Consider the following 27,752-nt stretch of genomic DNA (forward strand, 5'->3'; position numbering starts at 1 on the left):
AGGCTACTGAAATTGAATCCCTAGCGCTGTCTTAGTCAGATAGCACTCTATGCACCGAAACATGACATAACATTTCTGGCTGTGTAATGCATGAAAACTGAAATTGCTAAAGAGAAAATCGGGTTAGTATGTGCTTCTCGCTAGCTTGTGGCAGAATTTCTAAAGCTGAAAAGCACACCAACATAAACACAAACCGGAAATTGTGTAAGTTTGCTCTGTTGTTGTGTGGCCAGGTATGTCACTAGGTACCATATGTAGTACTTATCCTGTTGTACTAAGTAGCGTAATGTAAGCACTCAAAAAAAAATTGATCAACCTTTGCCTATAAATTCAGCCAAATGCACTGTTTTATGAACAGCCTGAAGCCCTGCTCTCCATACATTTCTTAGTAAAATGCTCTCACATAACTTTACCCACAGTAATAGCACTGCATAAGAAATAAAATCACTCATCTGTACAGTTTTTTTCCATGTTTAACATTGTCTTGGCACACATTGATTATTTTCAGGATATATGTTATCGAAACCAAACTGGAATTTGTTTCTATTGACCATAAAAATCTTGAAAGACAACGAAAATTTGTTGGCGAACTTAACTTCCCATACAAAAATCTTATACCGGTCAGGTTCAATGCCTGAGTCACAGTTGGGACACAGTACTTATAACAAGTATCATGGCCTCGAAACACTTATCTAGCAACAGACAAGAGATGAAATGGTGACATTAAGACACAAATATGGGATAAAACCGTGACAGCAATGAAGACAATGCAAACAAAATTGTAAAATACTGATAGCCAAGCGAGGTTTTTTCTAATATACAGCTGCACATGTATGAAAGACCTAAAACAGATTAATTTCTTAATCTATCTTCGGAGTCATGTGCAACAAACTTACCAGGTACATTTGTCCGTTGTAAATCGTGAACTAAAGTTTACCGATAGCAATGCAAACTCATAAAGAAGAAGTAAATTTTTGCATGTAGACCGCGAGCAATGCCACTACAACTGGAAAGGACGCGGAAGAAGTTCAGTATGAAGCGCCATATTAGGAACTCTTTTACCCATACTGAACCGCGGCCCGAGGGCGACATCACGCGATCTCTGTTTGGTCACGCACTCGTCGCGCACCTTGCAGACATCAGTTGTTCAATCAATCAATCAATCAATCGATCAATCAAAAACTTTATTCAACTTCGAATTTGTTGACAGCAAAATTGCTAATATTTCCGAAGAAAAAAAAACTATAAAATAATTAAAGTACAAGATTAGGTGAAATAAATAAATAAATAAATAGATACTTAAAAATTAAATAAGATAAAAATGAAGTTAGGATTGGTGAAAATCAATTAGGATTCATTAGCCAATCTTGAGATGAATGTGATTTGTTTTATGTCAGTCTTCCGGAGGCATTTTTCCTGGAATATCTGCTCAGAAGTTATTTAGGGTCGCTTTAGGGTCCTCCTTTATTGTCTTTGGGAGTCCCGCCTAAAAGCACCTCAGTTCTCTGTTGATACCATTGCTCATGGCTTTCGGCTTATAGTTTGCTAGTTATCCCCACCTATGCTTTTAAGCAATAATTCGCTAGCCCTTAAACATTCTAACTTTATGGCTCGTGAAATTTCCAATTTTTTAGACAATGGTTGTATCTTTCAGCGTGGCAAATCTCCATTTTGACAGGTGCGGTGGTCATCTATCTTAGGCACCGTAACTGCTACCTCGTTTATTTAACTTTAAATACGAGGACCCTCTCCTTATCACAACTTCTTCAGGAGGGGCACTGGGGCTATAAATGGGACCTCAAATTTGGATATCATGTTGATATCTCCTTAGATTACCAGGAAGTATCTAGGTTTTTCTTGGCCCTTCAACGGTGTGCTTAGGTGTTTCGCTTTCACGGTTTTAGCCTTGGGTCTAAGTAGCGATTGTTTTTTTTTTACTGGCTTTCTATGGACCACAAGTGTTTTTTTACCTCGACCACGCTTTTGGTAGTCAACTAGAGAGGCCTTTCGCCGTTGGAGTAGTTTTTATTGCGGTCCGTCCTTAGTATAAGGAGAAATCCTAACGCAATGCAAGTGAGAAAGTGGGTTTGTGATCTGCACTAGTTCTTTGACGTTTTAGAGTCCCAAGAAGCAAGTTTCAACTAGTGAAGCGGCTTTGGCCGAATTCTGCAATTCAATATGAGTCATCTTTTTATCGCGAATCAGCTAGCAGGCTGGTTCCATTATTTCGGTTGCCTTATAGTGGTGGGGCCCTTCTCCTCAGACGTAGGTAGCTATGGAGTCTTGATCGACTTAGGCTTAAATAAGTGGTGGGTAGGTAGCTATGGAGTCTTGATCGACTTACGATCTCCTTTTTCGCTTCACTCCCGCTCGGCTGGAGGAATTGAAATTTTTCGTTTTTGAGACTCTTTAAACGGTTACTCCATTCGGCACCACCCCCCCTACTCTTCCACAGTTGTATTTGCCGGCGCTAGCGACGCAGGATTTCGCTGCTTTTACGCCTGTGGCTAACGCTAAGTTCACGATCGGTTATTTGGGTTATAGTTCTATTTTTCGCGTATTGACAGCTATTTATTATTTAATATGCTTTGCTTTCTTTTGTAGAGCAGTTAAAGCGCGGGAAGGTGGAAATTTTCACTGACAACCCTAGTACCGCCTGAGTAGTTTCCTTTGATGGCTTTAGGGTCCTTTTACAGTCGGTGGCTACTAAGCACTTTTCATGTTTGTTTTGCGCATGGTACGTATACTGCCTTAGAGGCGCAAAGGATCCCTACATCGCTCAACGAGACGGCTAATCTTTTGTGCCGTGTCATTGATGACGAGGATGATTCGTAACTGATCATGAGTTAATCCCTCCGTATTTCGAGTCCTTGATGCCAAACGGGGTCCTCGCACGATGAACCTTTCATATCGATTCTATTATCGAGTAGAGCCCTCATCTTCCGTTTTTGACTCCAAGTTTGTTGTAGGTGTGTTGATGCCTTTGTGCGAGATTGGAGTGGTAAGGATAAGTGGATTTCCTTTCCAGTGGGTCTCGTAGCGGTCGCCCAGGATATTTTTTGGAGTGTGATTTGGCATATTATGTTGTGTGCCTTATGTGGCATATTTTGTGTGTGATTTGGCATATTGTAGTTGTGTTTGTGAGCCTGATTTGGCATATTTTTCAACCTGATTTGGCGTATTTGTGAGCCTGACTTGGCTTATTTTTGAGCGTGATTCGGTGTGTTTCAAGTCATTTTGGTGTCGGTTCGTTTTGGGCCTGTAATATAAGTTTCTCAATTCTTCTTTGCGCGGATATTTTGCTCAGCGCCTCTCTTGTCCAATGCTTTTTTTGTTCAGTTAAGTAAATAGCGGGGTAGTTGTTGGATTTTTTGCGCTGATTTTCTTTTATTTCAGTTGTTCTAAATTCTAGGATATGGCTTGAAACAGCGCCCTTGACTGATTCTTTGCTGAGTGATACGGTGCCAGGCCTCACTGGTTTGCAGTTGGATGCTAAGGCACCTTCCACAGACTTGAAAAAATGAGTCTGGCTGGTTGTGGTGGTGCGAGTGGGTTTTTTCGAAGATTGGTGTTCCTGGTATCTGGATAACCTTCACATGTCTCGTTGCATTATTAATTAAATGTGAGTTAGCTTAGCGTTGATCTGAGGATAACACCGGCGAATCATATTTAGAACCTGCTGTTTACAGTATTAATTGGGGCCATGCAGTTGCTGGTATTTAACCTTGTCCTGTTAGCCACCCCTTGCTTAAGTTTGCCTTTTAATTAGAGGACGCCAAAAGAAGCTAGGCTTGCGCACCCTGTTCAGCCTAAGTATAGTAACCGCTGTCTGTTAGTACTGCCAGGCGATCGCTGCTCATTTTGCCTCTACTGTCACCTTCGGTTTCTGATCTTTGTTTTTTGATTACCCTTTTGATAGATTTACTGATTTTTCAATTCGTATTGATGAAATTAAGAATATACTGAGCGTTTCGCGATGTTTCCCATCTATATGCGTCCGTGCGAGCGCAAAATAAATCTACATAGGAGAGGCCTTGTCCCGTAGCTGTGACCTAGTGTTTTACTTAGTTCTTGCCTCAGTGTCTGCGTTTCCATTAGTTCGTGTAATTGTCCAAGCTCAATTTTAAAAGTACTGATTATTAGTGTATTTTCATTCCAGGGTAGGTGTTTCTTTATACAGGTTACTTAGGAGAGGAATTTAAGGGGAATATTAAGCCATTTTTAAGTTATCTTTGTAAGTAAGTACAGTACCCACCGCGCGTGTCTGGCGCGGCACCCAATCCGGCTTATATGAGAATGGCTGGTGATTTGTTGGATATCCACGCTGGTTGGAGGTGCGAAGCCACTTAACACTGGCTTTTTTGGCAGGAGAGATCTCCGTATCTAAGTCACTTTCAGTCCAGGTGTATTGGATATATATATTTCAGTATATTTTTCAGTATTCGAGTGTAATTGTTAGCGCTTAGCCTTATTTAAGTTTCTTCAATCCAGGTGTATACGAGCTTCAGTGATTTTCCATTATTCACTTTTAATGGTTTTATTAGAATCAATTCTGCTTTTGTCTGTCGCAGTTTTGAGTAATTTGTTTAGAGTCCTAGCGGGGGACGTAAGTTGTACCTGGCCCGCTTCAGATTTCCCGCGCTTTTTTCCCCACGGGTTTTTTTGTGACAGGTTTTTTCTGGCCATCCTGGTACGCTTACACGTAGCTTTAGTTTTATTTCAGTTGCTGTATCTATGTTCATTTCTTGACTATCATTAAAGTGGGTAATGGCGTTGCACCCAGGCCATATCCAATATTCTCCATCGTCGTTTCTTGTTTTTCTATTAACTTCTAGAAAGTTCATAATGGTATTTTAACTAGCTCTCACAGGCTTAATTTGAAGAGAATCGAACGCTCGGCTAGCAAGCCTTAACAAAGCGTATTTCAAGGCTTTTCTACAAGAAATATACGGGGAGAATTATATTGACTATATAAGACAAGAGACGTCTTCAACGTGAGTAATAGGCTTGCTGCTTCGAATTATATTAAAATTATTCATACATTGGTCCGAGGCTGAGGGGAATATGAAAACAAAAGAAATCGCATTGAGATTGATTGAGGGCCAGGAATAATAACTCATTTCTTATGTTTTTTCCCCTCAGCTATAAACATGATAAAGCCAAATATGTCGTTTGAAAGTTAAAAACTAGCCTATTCATGTGATTGTATCTCATTTTGTAATAGTTGACATAACATAACATAACAACTTTATTTGAGTTTCGATGTCTTTAGCTTATAAAAGCTAACTGGGGACACTAAAATAATAGGAAAAAATTATAAAATGAGTTTATACATGGTATCATAAGGTGAATTTATAATTCTCTAAAATCTTAAATTTAGAAAAGGTAAAAATCTAAAAGTTAAAAGATTACGGAGTTATCCCCACTAAAATATACCGAAAAATGCTTAAAATATTTTTAAAAATTCTCAAGTACTACAAATAAGACAGGAGCCACAACTTTCACTTATAACATCCACAAGGTTAATACGCCGTATGCTGGACCTGAAGGATGTAGAGTAGGTTTATCCTTGATTTTGCCGTCCAATCTAGACCGTAGATATGGTCCAAAGTACCTTATTGAATGTTTCCCGTAACGTACACTATTAAGTCTGGGTAAATGAAAATCCATATCTCTTAAGTGATGTTTGGATGACTTAACACTAAAAATGTCAACGACATTACTAGGTACCAAACCATATTTAACTTTATCCATTAAGGCAGCAAGATCTTGTAAACGCCGATTTTGTAGGCTAGGTAGATTGGCACTGTTAAGAAGATTAGAGTACTACTCTACTGAATGTGCGTTAAACATCAGCGACACACTGGCCTGCGGCTTGTGTGCCACTTTTTGGTTAGCCTGTTCTAGGCTCCAAGATAGTGGGGAGAACGGACCGAAAAAAGTGCGAAAAACCGCGTGAGGGCTGGAAAGAGAGAGCTGTTTTTCGCTCGCTTTTCGATGCTCGCGCGCTTTTTTCGCTCGTCTATACTTTAAAGTCGCACAAAATGCTGGTGACACTGCCCCTAAAATTCAGCTCTGAGATTCGTTAGCAGGGCTGACCAAAATTACACTAACCTCTTCTAAAATTAGCCAAAATTTTGTTTCATCGCTGCAATAAATGTAGTAAGCTGTTATGCTTTCATATAGAAAGCGAAGTCTATAACAGTTTTCTTGGAGGGGGGAAATCTACATATAAACGTTTCTCATTATGAATTGACAGCATTTTGAGGACATTTATTGGGCATTCATCTTTCCCTAGTTTCCTATAGCTTAAGTTACGAAATAAGTTTGGTAACTTGCCATATCGATTCCAGTAGGCCACAGTATTTAGAGAATGCAGCTTGCAAGCAACTTTATTGACTGCAAAAGAAATACATAATAAATGCACACTACCTTCACTAATAAGGAAAAGTTAATCGAGGCAGGCAGTACCTCTGAATGTCCGAAAGTTCGCCCGGTCTATATAATTTTATCCTATCACAAGTAACCCCTAAAAAGTCCACCACACAATATGACTAATATCGGGTAAAAATGTCCATCTTTTATGCTAGAGGACTGCACGCAGTAATCTTCATAAAAAAATTCACCAATAAAGAACAGTCGTCTGATTGATTTCAGACATAAAAACTCTTAAATATCACGTCACTGGTGTAACCGTCTCATAAACAAATTACTTAATTACATGTTTCTCTTCGTATTCGTCCTCCTCACTACCACTGTCACGATCGTCCTGATGGTCATTATGGTCATCATCACTATCGTGATCAGACATCGAATAATGATCAAAATCATCTTCCAAATCACAATCACAATCACAATCACAATCACAATCACAATCTGGCGCATCACAATCACAATCACAATCTGCACAATGAGAAGCATAATCAGAACAACTGGCATTCACACGACCTTCAAAACTTTCAAAATAATCATAATCATCAAAGCGAACATACACCGTTGTATTTTTCTCACAAATGCTTGACAGAACTGCACGACCAGAATAATTAAACTTGTTAGCCCTCAAATTTAAATAATTTAATGTGGAGTTAGCTTCAAGAGCCTGGGAAATAGACGCAGCACTAGAATCACTAATACTGTTCCAGCTCAAATCTAAAGTAATTAAGGAGGAGTTGACTGCAACAGCCTGGAAAAGAGAAACAGCACCATTATCACCAATTCTGTTCCCCCTCAAATCCAAATGTGTTAAGGAGGAGTTCTTTGCAAGAGCCTTGGAAAAAGACTCAGCAACAGAATCGCCAACGTCGTTCCACTTCAACTCCAAACGTCTTAAGGAGGCGTTCTCTAGAAGCGCATAGGAAAGAGACTCAGGACCAGAATCCCTAACACAGGTCCAACTTAAATCCAAATGAATTAAGCAAGAGTTTTTTACAAGAGCTTGGGAGAGAGACGCAACACCAGAATCACCAATCCAGATCCCACACAACGTGAATTTAGATAAAGAGGAGTTGGCTGCGAGAGCCTGGGAGAGAGAAGCAACATCAGAGTCATCAATCGAACCATCTTGAAAATTCAAACGGGTAAAGTTAAGACGCTCCCCTAAGGTGCCAACCAACCTCGGGTATCCCTATACACAGCGTAAAGCAAATAAAAGACGTTGTGACAAGGGTCCATCAGGATAACGATTACGGCTTATTGAATTGATATCAACAGCGATACTTTTCACGAGAGACTCTGCGATTTCCTCGCTTAATGAAGCTAATATTCCACTCATAAAATAAAAGACTTGGTTTAATTCAGCTTTGTAACTTTGATCAGTCACTACTGAGTCACAGTCAATATCTCCCTCAATTATTTGGCAAGCAAGATAGAATCCAGAAAAAAACTCCTGGAAGCTTTTATGAAGAAATGCGTAACGCACACGAGATTTCCTCTTACTGCCAGCCGCCTGGAGTGAAAGAAATCCAAACTTTGATAATGCAATAAGTTTCTCAGGAAATTCATGCTCTTCAAAGAACAGCTCTCCTTTCCGAAGCGACTGTAACGCCATTTGCCCAAGATGAAATAAGTCTCTTTTATACACGGTCAACAGGTTATCATTGTTGCTCGATAGTCCGTGCTTGTTTTCATAACGTCTTAAAACACAGTTGACTATTTCAGTATATAATTGGGTTCTGCTTGTTGGAAAAACGCCCTTGAAGTCCTCACAAATAACACACAATAAAGCAGTGTTTAAAGGATTTTTTGCCAATTCACCCAGGTCTGTAGATCTTGCCGAATGCAAAGGCGGCCATATCATTTTTATAGTTTTCTCAGCCAAAAGCTCCTTGTTGATGCTTTTAAAGTATTTATGAATGAAGCTTTCTGCATCTTCCTTGTTGAATCCTATAATCTCCCACAGAGTGTCACAGCATCTCCTTACTTTCTTTCCAACTTCATGACGAGATGTAAGAACAACGTAACAACCTGAGAGTTCTTTACCCTCGACAAGGTTAAAGAACTTTTTGAGGTTGCTGGGATCCGCTTCATCCATTCCATCGAGAACTAAAAGAACCTTGGACTGATTTTCACGAATGAATTTAAAGAAGTATTCCTTAGCTTGATCGTCCATTTCTTCGGGGAGAATTTGATCATTAATAGCTTCCCAGATGTCAGATTTAATTTCGTGACATTTGAGAAGCAGCAGCACTTCAATCTCTGGAAAAGATGGGTCCCATTCGTTCTGCTTAGTTGCCCAATCATACGCTAGCTTTTGACAATACGTAGTTTTTCCTATACCAGGATCTCCTTCGATCAAGACTGTTCGTGGCCTTTGGCATTCTGCGTGCGCCTTAAAGATAGCAGTCATATTGGTTATATCGTCAGTAAGTACTCCTCGGGTTTTTTCTTTGCCAACGATTTTTAATCTGGTAAAAATTTCATTGAGATGAAAGCTAAAATCTTCTAACCAAGGCAGAGGCAGGAGGCGTTGTTCACGTGTTCTGTAGAGCTGACGGATCTTTTCTATGACATCGGTTGGGTATGAAAAATCTAAAACAGAGAGAAAAAATGAAACGGAACTTAGCCTGGTTTGTTTGGTTTTCAATACGGTGAAAAACGGCAGCAACCAAATGTTAAATATTTTCTGACGTACTAAAAAACCACTTAAGATTGGGTGGCAAGCGCTCAAATGGCAGGGGAAAGGGGAATGAGCTTGTTAAAAACATAAAGAGCAGAAGTTTTCAAACATCGAAGATTTTCCTTTCCCACATCCTGTGAACGATATAGAATACTTACACTGTAAATCAGAAAGACCTGTTTTAGCCATGTAATGGGACCGTTTCAGTGAGTGAAATACAGCACTACAGTGGAACCTTCATGTGCGACCACCTCCCATAAGCGACCTCCCATCCAAAACAGAGAAACCTTCCCAGTCAAAGCTATATAGTTGGAACCTCTAGTAAATGATCACCTCCCGTAAGCGACCTCGACCACATGTTGGGCCTGAAAGTTGAATGATTTTCCATTGTTTTTAACCTCTTGTAAGCGACCACTTGACGCATTCTCTGATCTCTATGTTCGCTGTGTGCACTGTGCTACTTAGAATATACGAACAACTTTAGTGACAAGATGGAACTACACATGGTGTAACTTAGAAATTGTATGCAATAAATTATCTTCCATAAAGTAGATGTGCCCGGACCTCATCTTGGAACAGGCGCCCTGTGGTTCTATTCTTGTAAGCGACCACCTCCCGTAAGCGACCACCCAAAATGCAAAGACTTAGGGGTTCGACTCTATTTTCGGCTCTCACTTAGCTTCCTTAATCAGGGCGAATACAGTCCTACTACCTACGGCTAATTAGCGTCCATAGGCTATGAGTCTCAGTGTGGGTTGTAATAAGCATTTAATTGATGGGGCTGTTTTGGCTTAAATTGTGCTCAAATGGTTGCAAGAGGAACTGAATCCGACTTTGGCCTGCAGGTCTAAATTGGCACTTTCGCAGTGAATTCTCGGCTGAACCAACGTGAGAAGTTTACTGTTCTTGATCTTATGGAAGAGAGAGATCCACCTTCAGTTTAGGAGGGACAAAATTAGGTTTAATGATAAGCATTGGATTAAATACATTTTCAACGTTCTCTGGTACACTCAATTATTCAAATTATATTATCTATTGTTAAGGACTTTATAAGAACAGTCTTTGCCCGTTACCATCATTCAAAATTAAGTCATAAGTTATTGATCATGATAAAGTCCTCAATACCTCCACGGTGTTCAATCAGGCCTTCCATCTGCTGAGAAGCACTGTTGGTTACGTCTGTCTGGGCATTTGCACTATCACGACCTGTTTAAATACAATGAACGTGAATAGACGTTTGCTTCAATTTGACTACAAGAAATTTATTCCCGTTTGTAAAGGTATGAAATATGAAGGGTACGTCAGATGGTTATGACAACCTCAACAATTAAGTCCATTTACTATGTCACAATTTGAAAGGTTGCTTGTCTGTTCCACTAATTATTTTTAAAAAAGGTCCTGACGACTTTCTCTTTTCTGACGACTTTCTCTTTCTCTTTCTCGCAGCTGCTACGACAAGAGAGTGATATCAAAGCTCGCAGATGACACTTGATCAGTGGGTGCGGCAATATGCAATTTACCCCAATGTACTGACGTTTTAACACTGGGGATTCCTTTCGCAGTAACTTCAGTCTAGGGCGCGCCGGGTCACGCTTTAAGAATTCTTGAAGGTTCTGTGGTTTAATTATGCAATCAAATGTATCTCTTTACGCTCGTGAGCCCATGCTGATCAGTAGACGACATGGACGAGAATAATTGATTTTCCCTGGAGTGGATTTTAAAACTGAAAAAGTGCCTACATTTGCTCGGCCCTACGAGCATCAGTGCTATAAATACTGCCAAGGGTAAAAAGGACATTATTATTACGATTTTATGGTTGACCATAAAACTAAGATTTTATAGGTGCTGGAATGGCTGCACAATTACAAGGGTTTTAAAAATATGAAAAAAATTCCTCGATCCAGCGCCTTTTTCCATTGATACATAAAGTTTTTCCCCATTTAAAACCTAAAAATGGGCAGAACCGCTACTGTTTGTTTCAATCTCTGGTAATTGAGGATGGTATCCCATAAAGACATCCGAGCTGCAAAAGGTCTACTGTAAATCATACCTTCCTCCTTAGAAGCTTCGTCAGTTTCCAGTTCATTCAGTTTCTCTTTGATGTCATCTTCTACCCTCTTCCACTGCTTGAGAAGTTCTCTGAAATGTTCCTTATCGAGGAATTCAATGTCCTGGTCTTTCATTTCATCAATAAGATTTTCATAATCAGCTCCACCCAGTCGTAGCAGTGTGTCACGGATATGCTGCCAGTAGCTTCTGAATACAGCATCACTACAAGAGCCTTCCGGGGCATGTTTGGACACGGCGTTCATGAAGTACTTAATGCGCGCTATGTCAGACTCGAGACTGGTGTCTGCTGTAAGAGGAGGTGTATCCCAGCCAGCGGGTGGAGGGCTCAGATTACAGATTGTCCTTATAAGCACAATCAAGAGGGGGATATCAAAGCTTGCAGATGACACTTCAGTGGGTGTGGCTGGGTACAATTTACTCCAATGTACTGAAGTTAGGACTCCTTTCTTTCGCAGTAACTGTAGTCTGGAGTGCGCCGGGTCACGTTTCAACAATTCTCGAAGATTCTCTGGTGGAATAATGCTATCGAATGTATCTCTTAGCACACGTGAGCCAGTGCTGATCAGCAGACGACATAGACGAGAATAATTGAGTTCCCCTTGAGAAGATTTTAAAACCGAAGAGGAGCCTACAACCAACAGCAATTGTCACCATTACATACAGTCCAAATTCTTCAGACAGTATACTTAAAATATAACACCACTATTCGAAGTCACTGTACAATAGTCAGTTACATAAATTTTAGCTAGGCAGCGTAGCAGGCACTTGAAAGTAGTGGATGTAAGAAAGAAGGGGGCGCGCGAAGGAGACACGCGTGACTTTGTCCCACGCCCCGTACTTTCTCGCATATTAGAGAGCTTAAGCAACAACGACAGCGACGCCAACGAGAACGGCAAAAAAGCAATAGGTTTAGGTTGGCAAAACAACGACTCTACACGTGCGTTACACGTTTTTGTAAATTTCCTTGCCGTCATTGCACGAGTACAACGTAATTTGTGGAGGACATGAACACCAGACAACTTCCTTTTTCTTTCCCTGAACTTCGATACAGTCTTTTAGACTACAACTCCTGTAAAAATTGTCAATATTTGACGAATTGAACGAGGTGGAATAAGCGCGGTAAAGTTTGAAGCAGCGCGACCTCACTTGTTAAGTGACGTTTTCGTAACCGTCTACGTCGCTGTTCCTTAAGCTTCCTATTAGGGACCTTAACATCCGAGGACGGCAACGGCAGAGAAAACGTCGCTGAAAAGTGAATTCGCGTTCTTTCAATTTTCATCGCGATTACTCCAAGTCACTAACTTTGTGAAATGTAAGCGAACCCTCCTAAAGATGAATTCCTAAGAACCGTATCGAAGTTCAGAAAGAGGAAGGAAATTTTGTCTTCGCTTGTGTACTTCCTCTGTACAACGTGAAATTAGGCATTTTCACGTCGTAGTCGTGCAGTGAGGGCAAAAAAATGTACAAAAAAACGTGATGCACGCGCAAAATTGTCGTTTTGGTTATTAAACCTATTGCTCTTGTGACGTTCTCGTTGCCGTCGCCTTCGTCGGATCATAAGGGACGGACCACTAGAAAAGTTATGGGGGATTTTTGAGCCGCAGGAATTTTTTTTCGTTATCAAATTCCTTGTATGAATTTACTTTAGGCCATAGCATGAATATGTTTTAGGATTAATTGGCGTGCAAGAATTTTTTTTTTCATTTAATTTTCCCTAGCGCGAATATTTTTTTTGTACTTCGCCCGCCCCCCCCCCCCCCCCAATAAGTTTTCTAATGGTCCGTCCCTAAGGTCCCTAATAATTAGAGGCTATAAGCAAGGGCCACGGAAGCGTCTAGTACGGTGACCGGAAGTAATTTTTTCCCGCCAGGAGTCAATTCCTCAAGTAGGAGTTTAAGATACCAGGACGGCAACAGTGGTGAAAACATCCCTTAAAAAGTGAATTTGCGTTCTTTTTATCCTTATCGCAATTATTTCAACTCGCTCCAGTACAAATATACTCTCCCGAAGTTGAAGTGCAGTGATGAGCGCACCGTGGCAAAGAAATGTAACAAAATGTTTGATGCAGGCAAAGTTTCCAAGATTTGCCTGTGTTTGACTGGCCCTTTTCACATCACGGACTTGGTGATGTGTTATCGCCTATTCTTCCCCCGCGCTGTATTTTGTGTATTTGGCTCTATTTTTCAATTGGGTGTCGTGCCTGATACCAAATTTAAAATTTTCATCTTTCTCTGCCTTTCACGGTAAAGAACTGGGCTCGACCTTGTTACGTCACCGGAGAAAAAATATCCGGATTTAGCGTCCACCCTACTGCAGATTCATAGCGTATTAAAACATTTTCACTCTCGAGAGCGGATTCAAAAAGGTACGGATTCAACGGATACGTGTGGACGAAAGCCGTACCCGGAAAGAAAAAGTTTCGGATTCAAAAATATCCAGATACGGGTGGACGGAGCCTAAATACTCAACTTCACCTTTTATGGAGGACGTAAACAAGCGATGACGATTTTCCCCTTTTTTCTTTGGATATGGTTTTTGGTAATTCAACTCCAAGCTTGCAGATGACGCTTCAGTGGGTGTGGCAATATACAATTTACCCCAATGTACTGAAGTTTTATTACTGGGGACTCCTTCCTTTCGCAGTAACTTCAGTCTATTGTGCGCCGGGTCACGCTTTAAGAATTCTCCAAGGTTTTGTCTGGAGTTCGCCGGGTCACGCTTTAAGAGTTCTCGAAGGTTTTGTCTGGAGTGCGCCGGGTCACGTTTCAACAATTCTCGAAGATTCTCCGGTGGTATTATCCTATCGAATGTATCTCTTAGCACTCGCGAGCCTATGCTGATAAGCAGACGACATAGACGACAATAATTAATTTTCCCTGGAGTGGATTTTAAAACCGAAAAAGTGCCTGTAGACATTAAATAACAAGAGTCATCATTAAACAACTGTAACTCTTCACAATGATCAGTCATTGAAATTATTCAGAAATAACAACACTAACGTTCTAATTCGTTGCACAATAGTCGATAACATAACGTCTTAGCTAACGAGCTGATGGAGTTTGAGGGAGTGATCTCAGACCGTAAAGTAATAATGTTAGAGCAAGGATTCTCATGTATCTCTGCAATTTTTAATTAAAGTAGAGGTAAATTCTGGGTACCTCTCTGCCCAGGAATTACATACGGTTAATGGATACTTTAAGGGGTGTCTCACACGGCACGTCCAAGTGCTAACGTAACGCTTTCTGATAAAACTGCCCTATATCAAATTAAAAATTAAACTTATAGAGCTGGCAAAAACCTAAACATATCAGCCACTGTGTACTTAATTCAAATGGGAGAGGCCGAATCATCCTTTGAAAGCAAAGGAAAGTAAAAAATAAAACTATTCTTAGTTACTGCAGACTAGTCAAATGAACACAAAACTTTTGGCTTAAACAAATATTACTTTTCACTTTTCACTTTAAAACAAGACATGGAATAGGCCTTCAACTTTAAAGCTTCTTCATCTATTTGCATGGTAAATTATATCAAGGAAACGTCCTCATTTCAAGTTTTCAACTCCTACAATAATCACGGAAATAATGACTTGGAAAAAAGCAGGGATAACAAATGAAAGGATCGGAACGAGAAAAACTGAGAGTTTAAACAGTGACAAGAGAGGATAAAGCTCACTTGATCCTCTCTTGACAGTGATGAGTAATCTTTGCAATCCTAAAAGAGGATTTAGAAAAGTTCTGTCCTTCAGAGTGATTTTACTTGACCCGTGAGATAAGCATAAGTAGAATACTACGCACTATTATGCACTAATTCCATTGTCGTCTCTCGCTATTTTTCACTATTTGTTAGTATCTGTTTCACGGTTCAAGTAAAATCACTCTTGACTGTTTCAATTCAGTCACAATTTAAGTATAAATGAGATATGCTGTTTGTTGCTTCTAAGATTTGCCCTTACACACAATGAACTTAACATTATCTAAGTCCGTTTCTCTTATAAAAACCTTTTGAACTACGAAATCAGGGATAAGGACACAGACGAGAACGTTTTTAAGCTTGCTCACTTTTAAAAGCTTACAATATCCGATGGAAGGACATCTTATACAACCAGTATATTGAAATTAATCAGGGACAACTTATTGTGTAGAAAAAAAATTAACTTCATTGTCAGAGAGACATTTACAGTATTATTAAACATCATCTTCATCATCATACCTATACTACTGATGATGTGTATAAAAATTCCAAAAACACAATTCCCACAAATCAAATATACCAGGATACTTGTGATTGGAAAAAATGTCTTACCTCGTCTGGGCTGAAGGCTAACGTAGTGTAAATCGTGAATGTGTCCCAGGACTAGGGGGTTGGTGTCAGCAACTGCATGATCTGGCTGGACACCTATTTCACGGTTAAGGCTGCTGATAATACGGATGGGAGTTTGGAAGTAATTTGCTGCAGCAAATAGAACCAAATGATCACCCCAGGTACCGTCTTTCGCCATACTTTGTAAGTATTCACTCCATGATGAGTATTCGGAAACAAAGTTAAGCAGGGGTGTTCCATCGGGCTAAAACAACAACGAAGGCAATTAAACGAGTAAATTTTACTTTTATCTGACTAAGCGGCACACACATGGAGTGATTTTAATTTCCTTGAAAGTTTATTTATTAATAAGAAAGTTTATTCAAAAGTTCCTGGTTTGCCGGGGGTAGCCTTTAATACCAATCCCTCAATGGGAGGCACAAGGATCCGCAGGAACGGGAATTTGAAATAAAATGAATTTTTGCTTTTCTGAAAGCAGTTTTCGGAGAGAAATGATACTGTAAGGGCCGAGGGCGATTAACAAATTCACCTGTATCCCCTGTAATTTTAGATAGCAACAGAAGGCAGCTATTTCAAGTCATGACGCATTAGTGTGACGTCACCAAGACAGGTTGCTTTTGGTTTACTATTAAACGCCAAGTTTCACTGCCAAAGCATAAGTATTCCAGACGAAAACGAAGACAAGAGTGATTTAAAAAAAAGACCGAGAGAGCCTAGTCTTAATTGAATTGATCCCATAATACTTTAGTTATTTTTGGTTATGTTCAATCCTTTTAACCAACTTAGTTGAGCAAAGAAACGTCGAAGTGAGTTGAAGGAAATGATTAGAATGAATGATTTTCCAGTAATCGGAGACTCATGTTTTCCGCACAGGATTCTGGGATCGCCAGGGGGCCAACATTGCGAGTCGCTACAAAGAAATGTATGGCGTGGAGTTGTTTCTCTGTTAAAGGCAGTGTCTGTGGACATAGAATGTCGCATTTTGCCGTGATTTTATGAGATTTTATGAATGTTGGTGTGTTGAAATTTCAAGTTTCTGTGTGATTAATGCGATAAATTCTATCGATAAACACTCCTTGCGTGAGGTTGAGTGTGAAATTTATAATTATGTTTACTGAATTTGCACAGACATGAAGAAACGGTCTCGAAATATATAGTGCAAATTTAGGTACACTTGTAGGGGGATTGGCTCATTTAAGCGTTTAAGTTATAATTACGTGTGGTGATATTTACGGTGAGTGTAACTACGCTTGGCTGCGATCAGCGCTGTGCGGCGCTTAGCGGTTTATTACAAGACAACAATCGTACGTGGCCATAAAAATAAAAAATCCTCCTTTACTTTGGTATAGACAAAGTGACATCTACAAAATATTTCATGGAAGGTATATGGTATTTAACTATTAGTAGATGAGGCAGAAATCGTATTAGCCTGTGTACGGCCGCCCCTCCCCTAAAAAAAATCCGACTTTTTTGAGGGGAGGGGCGGCTGTACACAGGCTAAAATCGTACGAACGAGTAAGATTTCCGATACAAAAGCAGCGAGTGTGTAAATAAATACCAAGTTGATGTGCGAAATTCAGAGATTCTATATATTCCCTCAAAATGATTGGAAAAGGCAGTAGAACTTATTGCTGCTGTGGATCATGACAAAACATTCTCTTGTGTTTTTTTTGGCGAGGAGAAATCAATATAATATATAGATTTAGCCAGGGCTAAAAGCGAAGCTCCCATTAATAAATTTGTAATTTCAATCAAACAATAAACTTGTATTCCGCAAATCAGTTCACTTTAGAGCACATTCATGTGACGTTTGTTTTGAGGGATTAAAGCTAAGTGATTTGAGTGAACTTTGATAATTTGCTAACAGTCCAAGAGTGCACCAAACCTTACATCGAGTTGACGGCCTTTATATGTACACCCAAAAAATAGCAATCATCTTCGATCACATTTAACGTCCATAAAGGCTCTTGATCACAGTAGATTAGGCCTGGAAAACAAATACTTTGAAAGCAAATCCGGCAGAATTTTTTCCGTTTGACAAGTTTGCTTTACAAATTAAATCTTGCTAACAAATCTGGGGGCGTGTAAACCAACCTTTTATACTTTTTGTACATCACATCTGACAGTCTGAGGTGAAACAGTACTACGAGGCGCTGTTTTTATTATACAGACCTCAGACAGAATGCAGTATTTCACAGTTTTGAAATATAAATTGCAATCATTCAATATTCAGGACGATCGAAGCACGCGTGGGCTTTTAGCGAAACCGCTAAAAAAAGTTCCAAAATCACCTATATAACGGCCGGCCAGTTGCAAGCTGTGGAGTGTTTGAATGAACATTAAGAGATTTACACTTCAACATAATAAAGAATTTATTGTGTTTTATTTTTATTATTTAATGGTTTTATAACGATGTGTAAACTTAACAAGCGTTTAATACGCGCGACGTTTTGAGTACTCCTGCAACTGAAAACATTAACGGCAAATTGCAAGAGAGACTACTAACAATCAATAAAAGAAATATAATTCGGTGAAACATTTACAGAGACAACAATTTTCATTCACGAAGACAATTAAGTATTAAAGTGTCTCTAAGAATCCTGAGTCTTTATGCTTAAAGCCAAAGTTTATGTTTTAAAGCCGGCTTCCCCTGTTTGCTGTTTTCTAATATGAACTCGAGGCGAGAAAATTGCGCAAAGCTTTCTTTCTACAGCCAAAATAAAAACGCAACATTTTTTTCTTTCTATTTGCGGTGAGAAAATATCGACTAAAGACTTTTTAAAGTTCTGCAAGCTTAAATCAAACCTCATACTACAGGTCAGACCATTATCTCAAATCTTAATTCAAACATGCATAAACTATAGCCTCATAAACTACGCTCGGCTTCATGAAATTAGATATTTGAAAAAAACAAACACAAATACAATAAGTACTCAGGCAGCTCCTGGAGGCTACATCACTTCAGACTTTTCAATCAAGCAAAGTGAAAAACGAAAACGAGTCGATGCTATCCGAAATCGGATATCCGACTTTGACAGGCGACGTATTTCTCAACAAAAAACCCAATAGACAAACTAGCCATGAATAACAGAAGACTCTTGATAGTAGCTGAATTTAATTTCGTAAATCCAGTAGAAAAAGACAGTTAAAAACATCTCAAGTTGACACAAAACTCTGTCAGCTTCAGCTGTCACAGTAAACAAGTTTCAAGGTGCTGCATAAATTTTCCGCATAAACTCACCTGTCAAATTTTGCCAATCAGAGCATAAAAATTGGACGTAGAGCGTGACCAACGCGTTCACGGACGACTGAAAACAACAACTGGCAAAGCGATCATTTAAGAACGAGATCTTGACAAACAATCAAGACAAGAAATATAATACGAAGAAACATTTAAAGGTCAACAATTTTTATTCCCGAAGACGTGTTTTGAGAGTAAAGCTGAGTCACGAATAGACTAAATTAAGCCTTAAGTTTTAAGCCACCTTCGCCGTGTTTGCTATTTTGCAAGATGAACTCCGGGCAAGAATATCGCTCAAAGTTTTCTTTTTACAAACAATAGGATAACTAAACTATTTTTCAGAACTTTTTCTTCTAGTCGCGGTCAGAAAATGTCTAAAGACTTTTTAAGTTCTTTACTAGGTCAGATAAATTGATTCAAACCTTACAAATGTGCGTAAAATGACGGCATAAACATGAAAAAAGAAAACACATAAAATGCAATAAAATTACTCAAGCTTACCGTCGAGATGCAGCACGGAAACCCATCAAGTAAGGCCAGAATCGCTTAAGATTTTTCGCATGGTCCAGCAAGGCGAAGTAAGCTTACTAAGAGTAGCTTATTTTTGAAAACGATGATTCCCGATTTCTCTTTGTCGTGCGGCGCATTTCTCAACCACAACCCAGTAAACAAGCCAGCCAAGAATAACAAAAGAATGTTGATAGCTGCTGTATTTCATTTTGTAGCTCCAGTGCAAAAAGACAGGTAAAAACATCAAAAGATGACTCAAAACTCTGTCAGCTTCAGCTATCAGTGAACAAGTCGCAGATGCTGCATAAATTTTCCACTTGAATCCTCTTCGCTAGCGCGCCTGTTAATTCTTACTCTATGCCTTTCTCTTCTTCTCTTTCCCGTCGCTTTTCACTTACAAGCAAATAGTTTGAATCCAATCCGCTATTGTTTGTTGCCATAACAATTTCTTCGAAACAGTTTACTAGAAACTGAGCTCTCCGGACACAAAATCCTTATGCAATGAAGTAGTTCCGTTGAAGTAAACATGTTTTTGAACGCGACGACAGCAACGTCATTTCTTGCGCGATTTCCCGCCGAGAAACAGGTGGGTTGCACAAATGCATCGCGCGATTTATAACATGCTCCTCCCCCGGACGGGCTGACACCTGATTCCCTTCCCTCCCCCGCAAAGAGTGTACGGGCGTACGCTACGTCATAACCAAATTTTCTCGGATGGATGGTTTACCAAATTTTATTACCCATGGTGCTCCGCTGGCGCGCTTCGCGCGCCGGAGCTCCGCTACTAATGTGGGGAAGATATTTAATGCGTATCAAATTCGACAGTACATATTGTTGTCACAAACCGGCCCAGCATTGTGATCGCCACCGAGCGGCGAGCAATTACACTCGTTGTAAATATGAGCACATGTAAGTACGACTGGAAAGGCTTAAGGTGACTCGACCCAGTTATTTTGTGAGCGTACCATCCTACTTTGAAGCTCTCTGGTATCCCCACCTTTACTTTGATCATAAGTCTAACATATAGCATGGATAACGTATAGATCAATCTACAATATAGCATAAAATTTTTGGCGATCGGAGCAAATGTCACGTGGTTATAGTGCCACGCCTCTTTGGTGTCTGAGTCGAAATTCTGCTGTTGCCGGTATTTTTTCGTGAAAATCTCTAGGCTACCTATAGTTCGCATTAGTGCCTTGCGTTGACCAGAGTTTCACCAAAATCGCAAAGACCCAATGCGAGAAATTCAACGGTTTCCAAATTTAGGTCATAATTTATGTAAAAATGATAAGCAAACTTTACACGATTATATCTAATAAACTGTGAGATTTATCCCTTTATTTTGGGGATTTTTATAACAGATGGGTCCTTGCAAGTCAGGAAAAAGTCTTAGGACGTTATAAATGCGCGCGATTTCGAGCAACGCAAACATATAGAAATTATATTTTTAGCTATTTGTTGACGTTTGTCAGCGTTTAAGAGTGCTTCTCACGAAAAAAAGCATTTTCTTAAAAATTCGTAGCTTTTTTTCCTTTCAATTTTTTTGAGCATTCGGAAGTCAGCCAAGTGCGGTCATTGCACGCGTGCTGAACAAGAATGCTGTATCATGACAGACTAAAAAATCTTCAATGTTTACTCAACTTTGGGCTTAAAGAAGATAATGTCACAGTTTTTCAATGACCATGAAATTCAGGATCCGGGTAGTTAGTTAATCAATTGAGGCCCTGAAAAAGTTTGAAGGAAAAAAAACAGTATGAGTTTTTAAGAAAATGCTTTTTTCGTGAGAAGGACTCTTAAACGCTTACAAATGTCAACAAATAGCTAAAACCATAATTTCTATATGTTTGCATTGCTCTAAATCGCGCGTTTGCAAGGCACTTCGCACTTTCTTATTTGAGTGTCAATGTATTTAGCACGAAAGTGCTAATTGGAGACACTTAAAGCTAAAGCTTTTTGTTGACTTGCAAGGACCCATCGTTATAAAGATCCCCAAAATAAAGGGATAAATCTCATAGTTTATTAGATATAATCATGTAAAGTTTGCTTATCATTTTCACATAAATTATGACCTAAATTTGAAAACCGCTGAATTTCTCGCATTGGGTCTTTGCGATTTTGGTGAAACTCTGGTCAACGCAAGGCACTAATGCGAACTATAGGTGGCCTAGAGATTTTCACGAAAAAATACCGGCAACAGCAGAATTTCGACTCAGACACCAAAGAGGCGTGGCAATATAACCAGGTGACATTTGCTCCGATCGCCAAAAATTTTTTGTTATATTGTAGATTGATCTATATGTTATCCATGCTATATGTTAGACTTGCGATCAAAGTAAAGGTGGGGATAACAGAGAGCTTCAAAGTAGGATGGTACCCTCACAAAATAACTTGGTCGAGTCACCTTAAATGAGTCTGCCTTCCCCGCTCATTTATACCTAAGTTATTACTACATATTTCGAGACCATTCACTAAATTCGCAGTCGACCTTTCTCAATAATCAGTGTTTATCGATAGATTTCATCGCATTGAGCCCACAAAAACTTGCAATTTCAACGCACCAACATTAGTCACCTCTGCTTCTCATAAAATCACGGCAAAATGTGGCATTCTCTGTCCAAAGACACGGCTTTTAAAAGAGAAACAACTCCACGCCATACATTTCTTTGTAGCGACTTGCAATGATTGCCCCCTAGCGATTCCATAATCCTGTGCGCATAACTAAGTCTCACATTACTGGAAAATCATTCATTAGCGTGATACAAAGCTGGGTGATATAAGTGTATAAGCGAAAGATAAAGCCGGGGCTGACGCACTACTTATCGGACAGTCATAAATGTACGCTCACTTCCTTAACGGAGGAATCCGCCCAACAGGCACTGAAGGCCCGTGCTGATAATTTTTGCCTTAGTTAGGCTAGTCATCAACCTACCAGATTAGGGTTCTCCACAAGGAACTGAACCAAGGTTTTTCTTAGCTCTTTGTTTGAGATTTGAATTCCTTTAACACTTCTCAGTTGCTCTGACAATGCATAGAACAAACAGTTCCCATTTGCTTTGTTGTCTATAACTGCGAATCCTTTGTTGGCAGCAATCGTTCCCAGATCAGATGGAAGGTTGGTTTTGTTGCTACCCTGGTCTGCATCACATTGTAAATTTTGTAAAGACGGAAAAACATTCCAAGCTGGAAAAGAAAGGAGAAAAAACGGGTACTTATAATCACATTTTCCAATGTTTGGTAAAGGTGTACCTCAGCTTGCACCAAGTGGAATCCCGCCTTACAACTGCACAAAGCACGACCACATTTTATAACCAAATTCTTTCCACTAAAATGAAAAAAAAATAAAGCTCCTAAGTACAGTAAATTCTCTCTTTTAATACGGACACCTTTCTAAAACGGACACCTGGAGTTGGCCCCTGCCTGTTTTACTCCTTTTAGTAAACTCTCTGTAAGAAGGGAATCTCCCTAGGGCGGACACATACTGCTGGTAAAAAAACTGTCCGTTTTAGAGAGTTAACTGTAATTATGTTTTTCGATTCGAAGCTATCACCTTGTTAACACAGTTGGGTAGTCACTACATAAACAGGGTTACTACCTTGGTCATAATCAGCCTGCATGGTTAAACCTAAAGGCTCAGCAACACCAGATCCAATGGTAATACTTTCACTACTTGCCGCTCCGGGATCTGTATGGACATGTCAAGAATTAAAACAGGAGACCTTGAAATACCGCATGTTACAACGGAGAGTCCACAAAACATTACACAACGTTTATTAACTTGAAACACTTAAATTCACTTAGCGGCTTGATTGCCATAAGTTTTTCTTTAATACTTTAATAGAAATCTCAAAGGAAATAACATTTAAACAAGCCGCAAGACCTTTCATGTTGTAATTACAAATTTTTCAGAATCAACTGATCTTCCACTGTTTTATCCTGCCTGTCCGTCACCATGGCCTACTTAATTATGGGATGCAACTCAATGAATTATTTGTGTTAGGCATTTGCTGAGCCCCACTAGCATCAGTGCTATAAATACTGGCGAGGGTAAAAAAGGACATTATTATTACGATTATACCATTGACCATACAACTAAGACTTTATGGGTGCTGGAATGTCTGCAAAATTAAAAGGGTTTCAAAAGTATGGAAAAATTCTTGGATCCAGCGCCTTTTCTCATTGATACATAAAGTCTTTCCCCGTTTATAACCTAAAAATTGGCAGATCCAATTCAATCTCCAGTAATTGAGAATGGCATCCTGAAAAGACCCCTGAGCTGCGAAAGGTCTCCTGTAAAGCATACCTTCCTCCTTAAAAGCATCTTCAGTTTCCATTTCATTCAGCTTCTCTTTGATGTCATCTTCTACCTTCTTCCACTGCTTGAGAAGTTCTTTGAAATGTTCCCCATCAAGGAATTCAATGTCCTGGTCTTTCATTTCATTAATGACAACTCCATAATCAGCTCCACCCAATCTCACTAGTATGTCACGGATCTGCTGCCAGTAGCTATTGAATTCAAGATCACTGAAAGAGCCTTCCGCGGCATGTTTGGACACGGCGTTCATGTAGTACTTAATGCGCGCAATGTCTGATTCACGACTTGTGTCTGCTGTAAGAGGAGGTGTGTCCCAGCCAGCAGGTGGAGGGCTCAGATTACAGATTGTCCTTAGAAGCACAATCAAGAGGGGGATATCAAAGCTTGCAGATGACACTTCAGTGGGTGTGGCAGGGTACAATTTACTCCAATGTACTGAAGTTAGGACTCCTTCCTTTCGCAGTAACTGTAGTCTGGAGTGCGCCGGGACACGTTTTAAGAATTCTCGAAGATTCTCCGGTGGAATTATGCTATCAAATGTATCTCTTAGCACACGCGAGCCTATGCTGATCAGCAGGCGACATAAAAGAGAATAACTGGTTTTCCCTTGAGTGGACTTTGAAACTGAAGGGGAGCCTACAACCAACAACAAGGAATCACCATTACATACAGTCTTAATTCTTCTTCTGATCAGTTAATACAGACAGTACTCAAAAATATAACACGACTATTCCAAGTCAATGTACAGTAGTCAATTACATGACTTTTAGTTCGCCAGTGTAGCAGGCACTTGAAAGTAATAAGACTTTTAGCAAGGACTACGGAAAGGTCTAGTTCGATGACCGATAGTAATTTTTCCCGCCAGGCGTCAATTCCTCAAGTAGGATTTTAAGACACCACAATGGCAACAGTGGTGAAAACGTCGCTTAAAAAAAGCATTTGCGCTCTTTTAATCCTTATCACAATTATTCCAGCTCGCTTCAGTACAAATGTACTCCCCTGAAGTCGAAGTCGTGCCGTGACGGCCGCACTGTGGCAAAGAAATGTAACATATGTTTGATGCAGGCAAAGTTTCCAAGATTTGCCTGTGTTTTACCAGCCCTTTTCAAATCACGGACGCGTGATGTGTTATCGCCAATTCTTTCCCCGCACCGTATTTTGTGTATTTGGCTGTATTTTTCAATTGGGTGTTGTTCCTGCTACCGAATTTGAAATTTTCATCTTTCTCTGCCTTTCACGGTAACGAACTGGGCTCGATCTTGTTACATCACCGAATAGAAAAAATATCCGCATTTAGCGTCCACACTACTGCAGATTCATAACGTATTAAAACATTTTCACTCTCGAGAGCGGATTCAAAAAGGCAGGGATTCACCGGATACGCAAGGACGGAAGCCGTACCCGGAAAGAAAAAATATCCAGATACGTGTGGACGGAACCTGAATACTCAACTTCACGTTTTATGGAGGACGTAAACAAGCGACGACGATTTTTCCCTTTTTTCTTTGGAAATGGTTTTTGGTAATTCAACTCCAGGAAAGTTCGCCTAAATTTATGTAGGGGGGGGGGGGGGGGGGCGGAAAAGATTGGATTGTGAAAGAACGCAAATCCTATGAGAGCGACATTTCACCGCTGTAGCCGTCCGGGGCTGTGTTACCGGCCGTTTCTCCCTGTTTTTTTTTTTCATAATGCCAGTTACGTTTCCTTACGCGCTACGCAACTCAGTTGATGTTAGCGATTGTAAATGACAAACAAACTTACAGCTTCTTGTCCAACAAATATACCTCCCAAGCATTATATCAAACGTAACAAACAACAACATGAACTCTGAAAAACCAATAACACCTCTCACCCCTCCCTGCTAAGGACCTGAACTAGACTGTTCACAGTCCCCTATTTTTTCGTGAGATCGTTTGGATATACCGCGTCTTACCGCCACGGCTATCTTGATTTTCAAAAGCACCGAGGGTGCGGGCGTCGGGGATTATAACTGTAGGTGAGGGGGGGAGGGGGAGGGAGGCGAGAAAAATAGAGGGACTGTAATAACATCACTGCAGCTTGCGTTCACGGAGCGCGTTGTACCAGCAACGCAGGCGGTTGATTGGTCATTAAACAATAGATGTTAATTTGCGTTGACAACAGCCTTAGTTTCAGTTGCCGACACTGACCAAGTCGTTGACAAGTCGACGTTTCCATAAAACGTACGCTTTCATACCATAAGGCACATCTTGCGCAAACACACGAAGGATTTTTGGTATTTTGGTTGGGAAAATGTTTTCTAGTGCATGTTTGCCGATTTCATTTCGACGAATAGCCCAGAAACATTATAAAATCACCGTTTCGAAAGGAGATATTCGTAAACACGCGAAATAGATGCTAAATGTGTCTGGCATGTTTTTCATCACCAGCGGAGTTTCTTAATGAATGAATGGTAAAAGGCGTGAAATTCCTGTCACGCCTCCTGAACGCAAGCTGCAGTGATGTTATTACAGTCCCTCTATTTTTCTCGCTTCCTCCCAAACCGCCCCCGCCCCCTAAGTAGTTTTGACACTCATGCAAGATGGTAGCCCGTAACGCAAAGCGCTCGATCTCGACGATCTTACGGAAAAATAGAGGACTGTGAACAGTCTAGACCTGAACGAATGCCAGCCTTGAGTCAGCCAAAATAATAATACCGTTACTAGAAAAAAACCAACTAGAATGGCATTAAGCTAAATAAAAACTAAAGCTGATTTAATTTGGACACGTTCATAACAATTTATTTGTTTAATTAAATCTGTATGATTCAAAGACTAGAAATCTGAAAATATACCTGATGAAGTGCAAGCAACTTGATCAACCATTACAGATATACTACCACAAGTAATGTTGCATCTACTGACTTTTGTGAGTACCACGGTGGTGTAAATCCAGGGTTATAGTTCCATTTAATTATGACTACGGTCATGAATATACAAATGACCAAAAACAGAAACTAATGAATAAAAGCCCCATGGCCAGGGTCTCCTTTCCTGGAAAATAGGGACCCCACCGGAACTTACAGTAAGGGGGGGAAATATCAACAAAAAACACAGGAAAACAGGGACAACAGCACGCACTCAAACTGGTCTGTGATTATACATGTATATAGTAGTCCATGAAAACCGTTGTTTGAGACTCCTCATAAGATCAGATTCCCTCAAGATTCAGATGAACACATTTAACAGTGTTTCATTTCACTGCTGGTTATGCAGTGTATATAATATGGTAGTACCTTGGTCATGATGGGTCTGGCTGATTAAACCTGAAGGCCCAGCAGCACCAGGTCTCGTGGTAATAGTTGCTCCTGCAGTACTTGCCTCTTCATGAACTGTATAATTCAAAAATGAAAAAAAAAGATGCAGCAAAAATTTAAAATGATAATTGTAATTCAAAGGTTGATTGAAATTGAGACTGACTTTAAAATGCAAACAGTTGTTGGGGGACATACCCTGCTATATACATCCATATGATTTTTTTTGGTACTAAATCTCATTAGCCAATAAGAATTAAGACATACATGTACATTTCCGTGAACATTATAATAGGCCATTTTACAGTTGTGTGCTTAGTGCCCTGGCCTCTGAATAGAAGCGAGGCTGGTGGTGACCTTGTTTTGTTACAGACCTTCCTGCTTTTCATTTGCAAATCGTGGTATTCTCATGCTAACAAGCCCGTAAACATGATCATTTACATATGAAAAACAAGAAAGTTTGTTACAAAACAAGGTCACCGCCAGCCTCGCTTCCATTTAAAGGCAAGGGCACTGAGCACACAACTGTAAAATGGCCTATTCTCCATGGCACTACAAAAAACCTAAAGCTGAGATTAAATTAATTCAATTAAAATTTGGACATATTTATAAAAAAAATAAAAAATCTGGGTGCTTTATAAAGTACAAGTTCAACAAGACGCTACGGAGCGTACACTTCGGCGTCGTGGTTGTGGAACTGATTAATTGTAAATGCGAAGGAATAGTAAGAAATGAAATATGGTAAGAGTAAGGTGTTAATTTGTGAAATTATTGGATTTGTCAGGATATTCTGAAAAGAGCAACATCCAAGAGGCCTACTTGCTAAGAACTAGTATTTCGGGACAAATTGTCTCTGAGATATTAGCCCAGTTATGCTCTGATGACTCCATACAAATCCTTCTAAATTTGACTT

At 39.9% G+C, this 27,752-nt stretch overlaps 1 protein-coding gene and 1 pseudogene across 1 annotated transcript; both read right to left on the reverse strand.

Annotated features, from left to right (window-relative positions):
• Positions 1-6,709: 6,709 nt before the first annotated feature.
• LOC140925927 (uncharacterized) overlaps positions 6,710-27,752 on the reverse strand; it is a 227,480-nt pseudogene continuing 206,437 nt past the window's right edge.
• Positions 7,625-10,510, reverse strand: LOC140927921 (nucleotide-binding oligomerization domain-containing protein 2-like). The gene is made up of 2 exons (XM_073377621.1): positions 10,241-10,510; positions 7,625-9,027 (listed from the first exon to the last, which is right to left on the reverse strand). The coding sequence occupies exons 1-2, from the start codon at positions 10,266-10,268 to the stop codon at positions 7,625-7,627; spliced, it is 1,431 nt and encodes a 476-aa protein (XP_073233722.1). The 5' UTR covers positions 10,269-10,510.

This window comes from Porites lutea, chromosome 2 (genome assembly GCF_958299795.1).
Source record: "Porites lutea chromosome 2, jaPorLute2.1, whole genome shotgun sequence".
NCBI classification, from domain to species: domain Eukaryota; kingdom Metazoa; phylum Cnidaria; class Anthozoa; order Scleractinia; family Poritidae; genus Porites; species Porites lutea.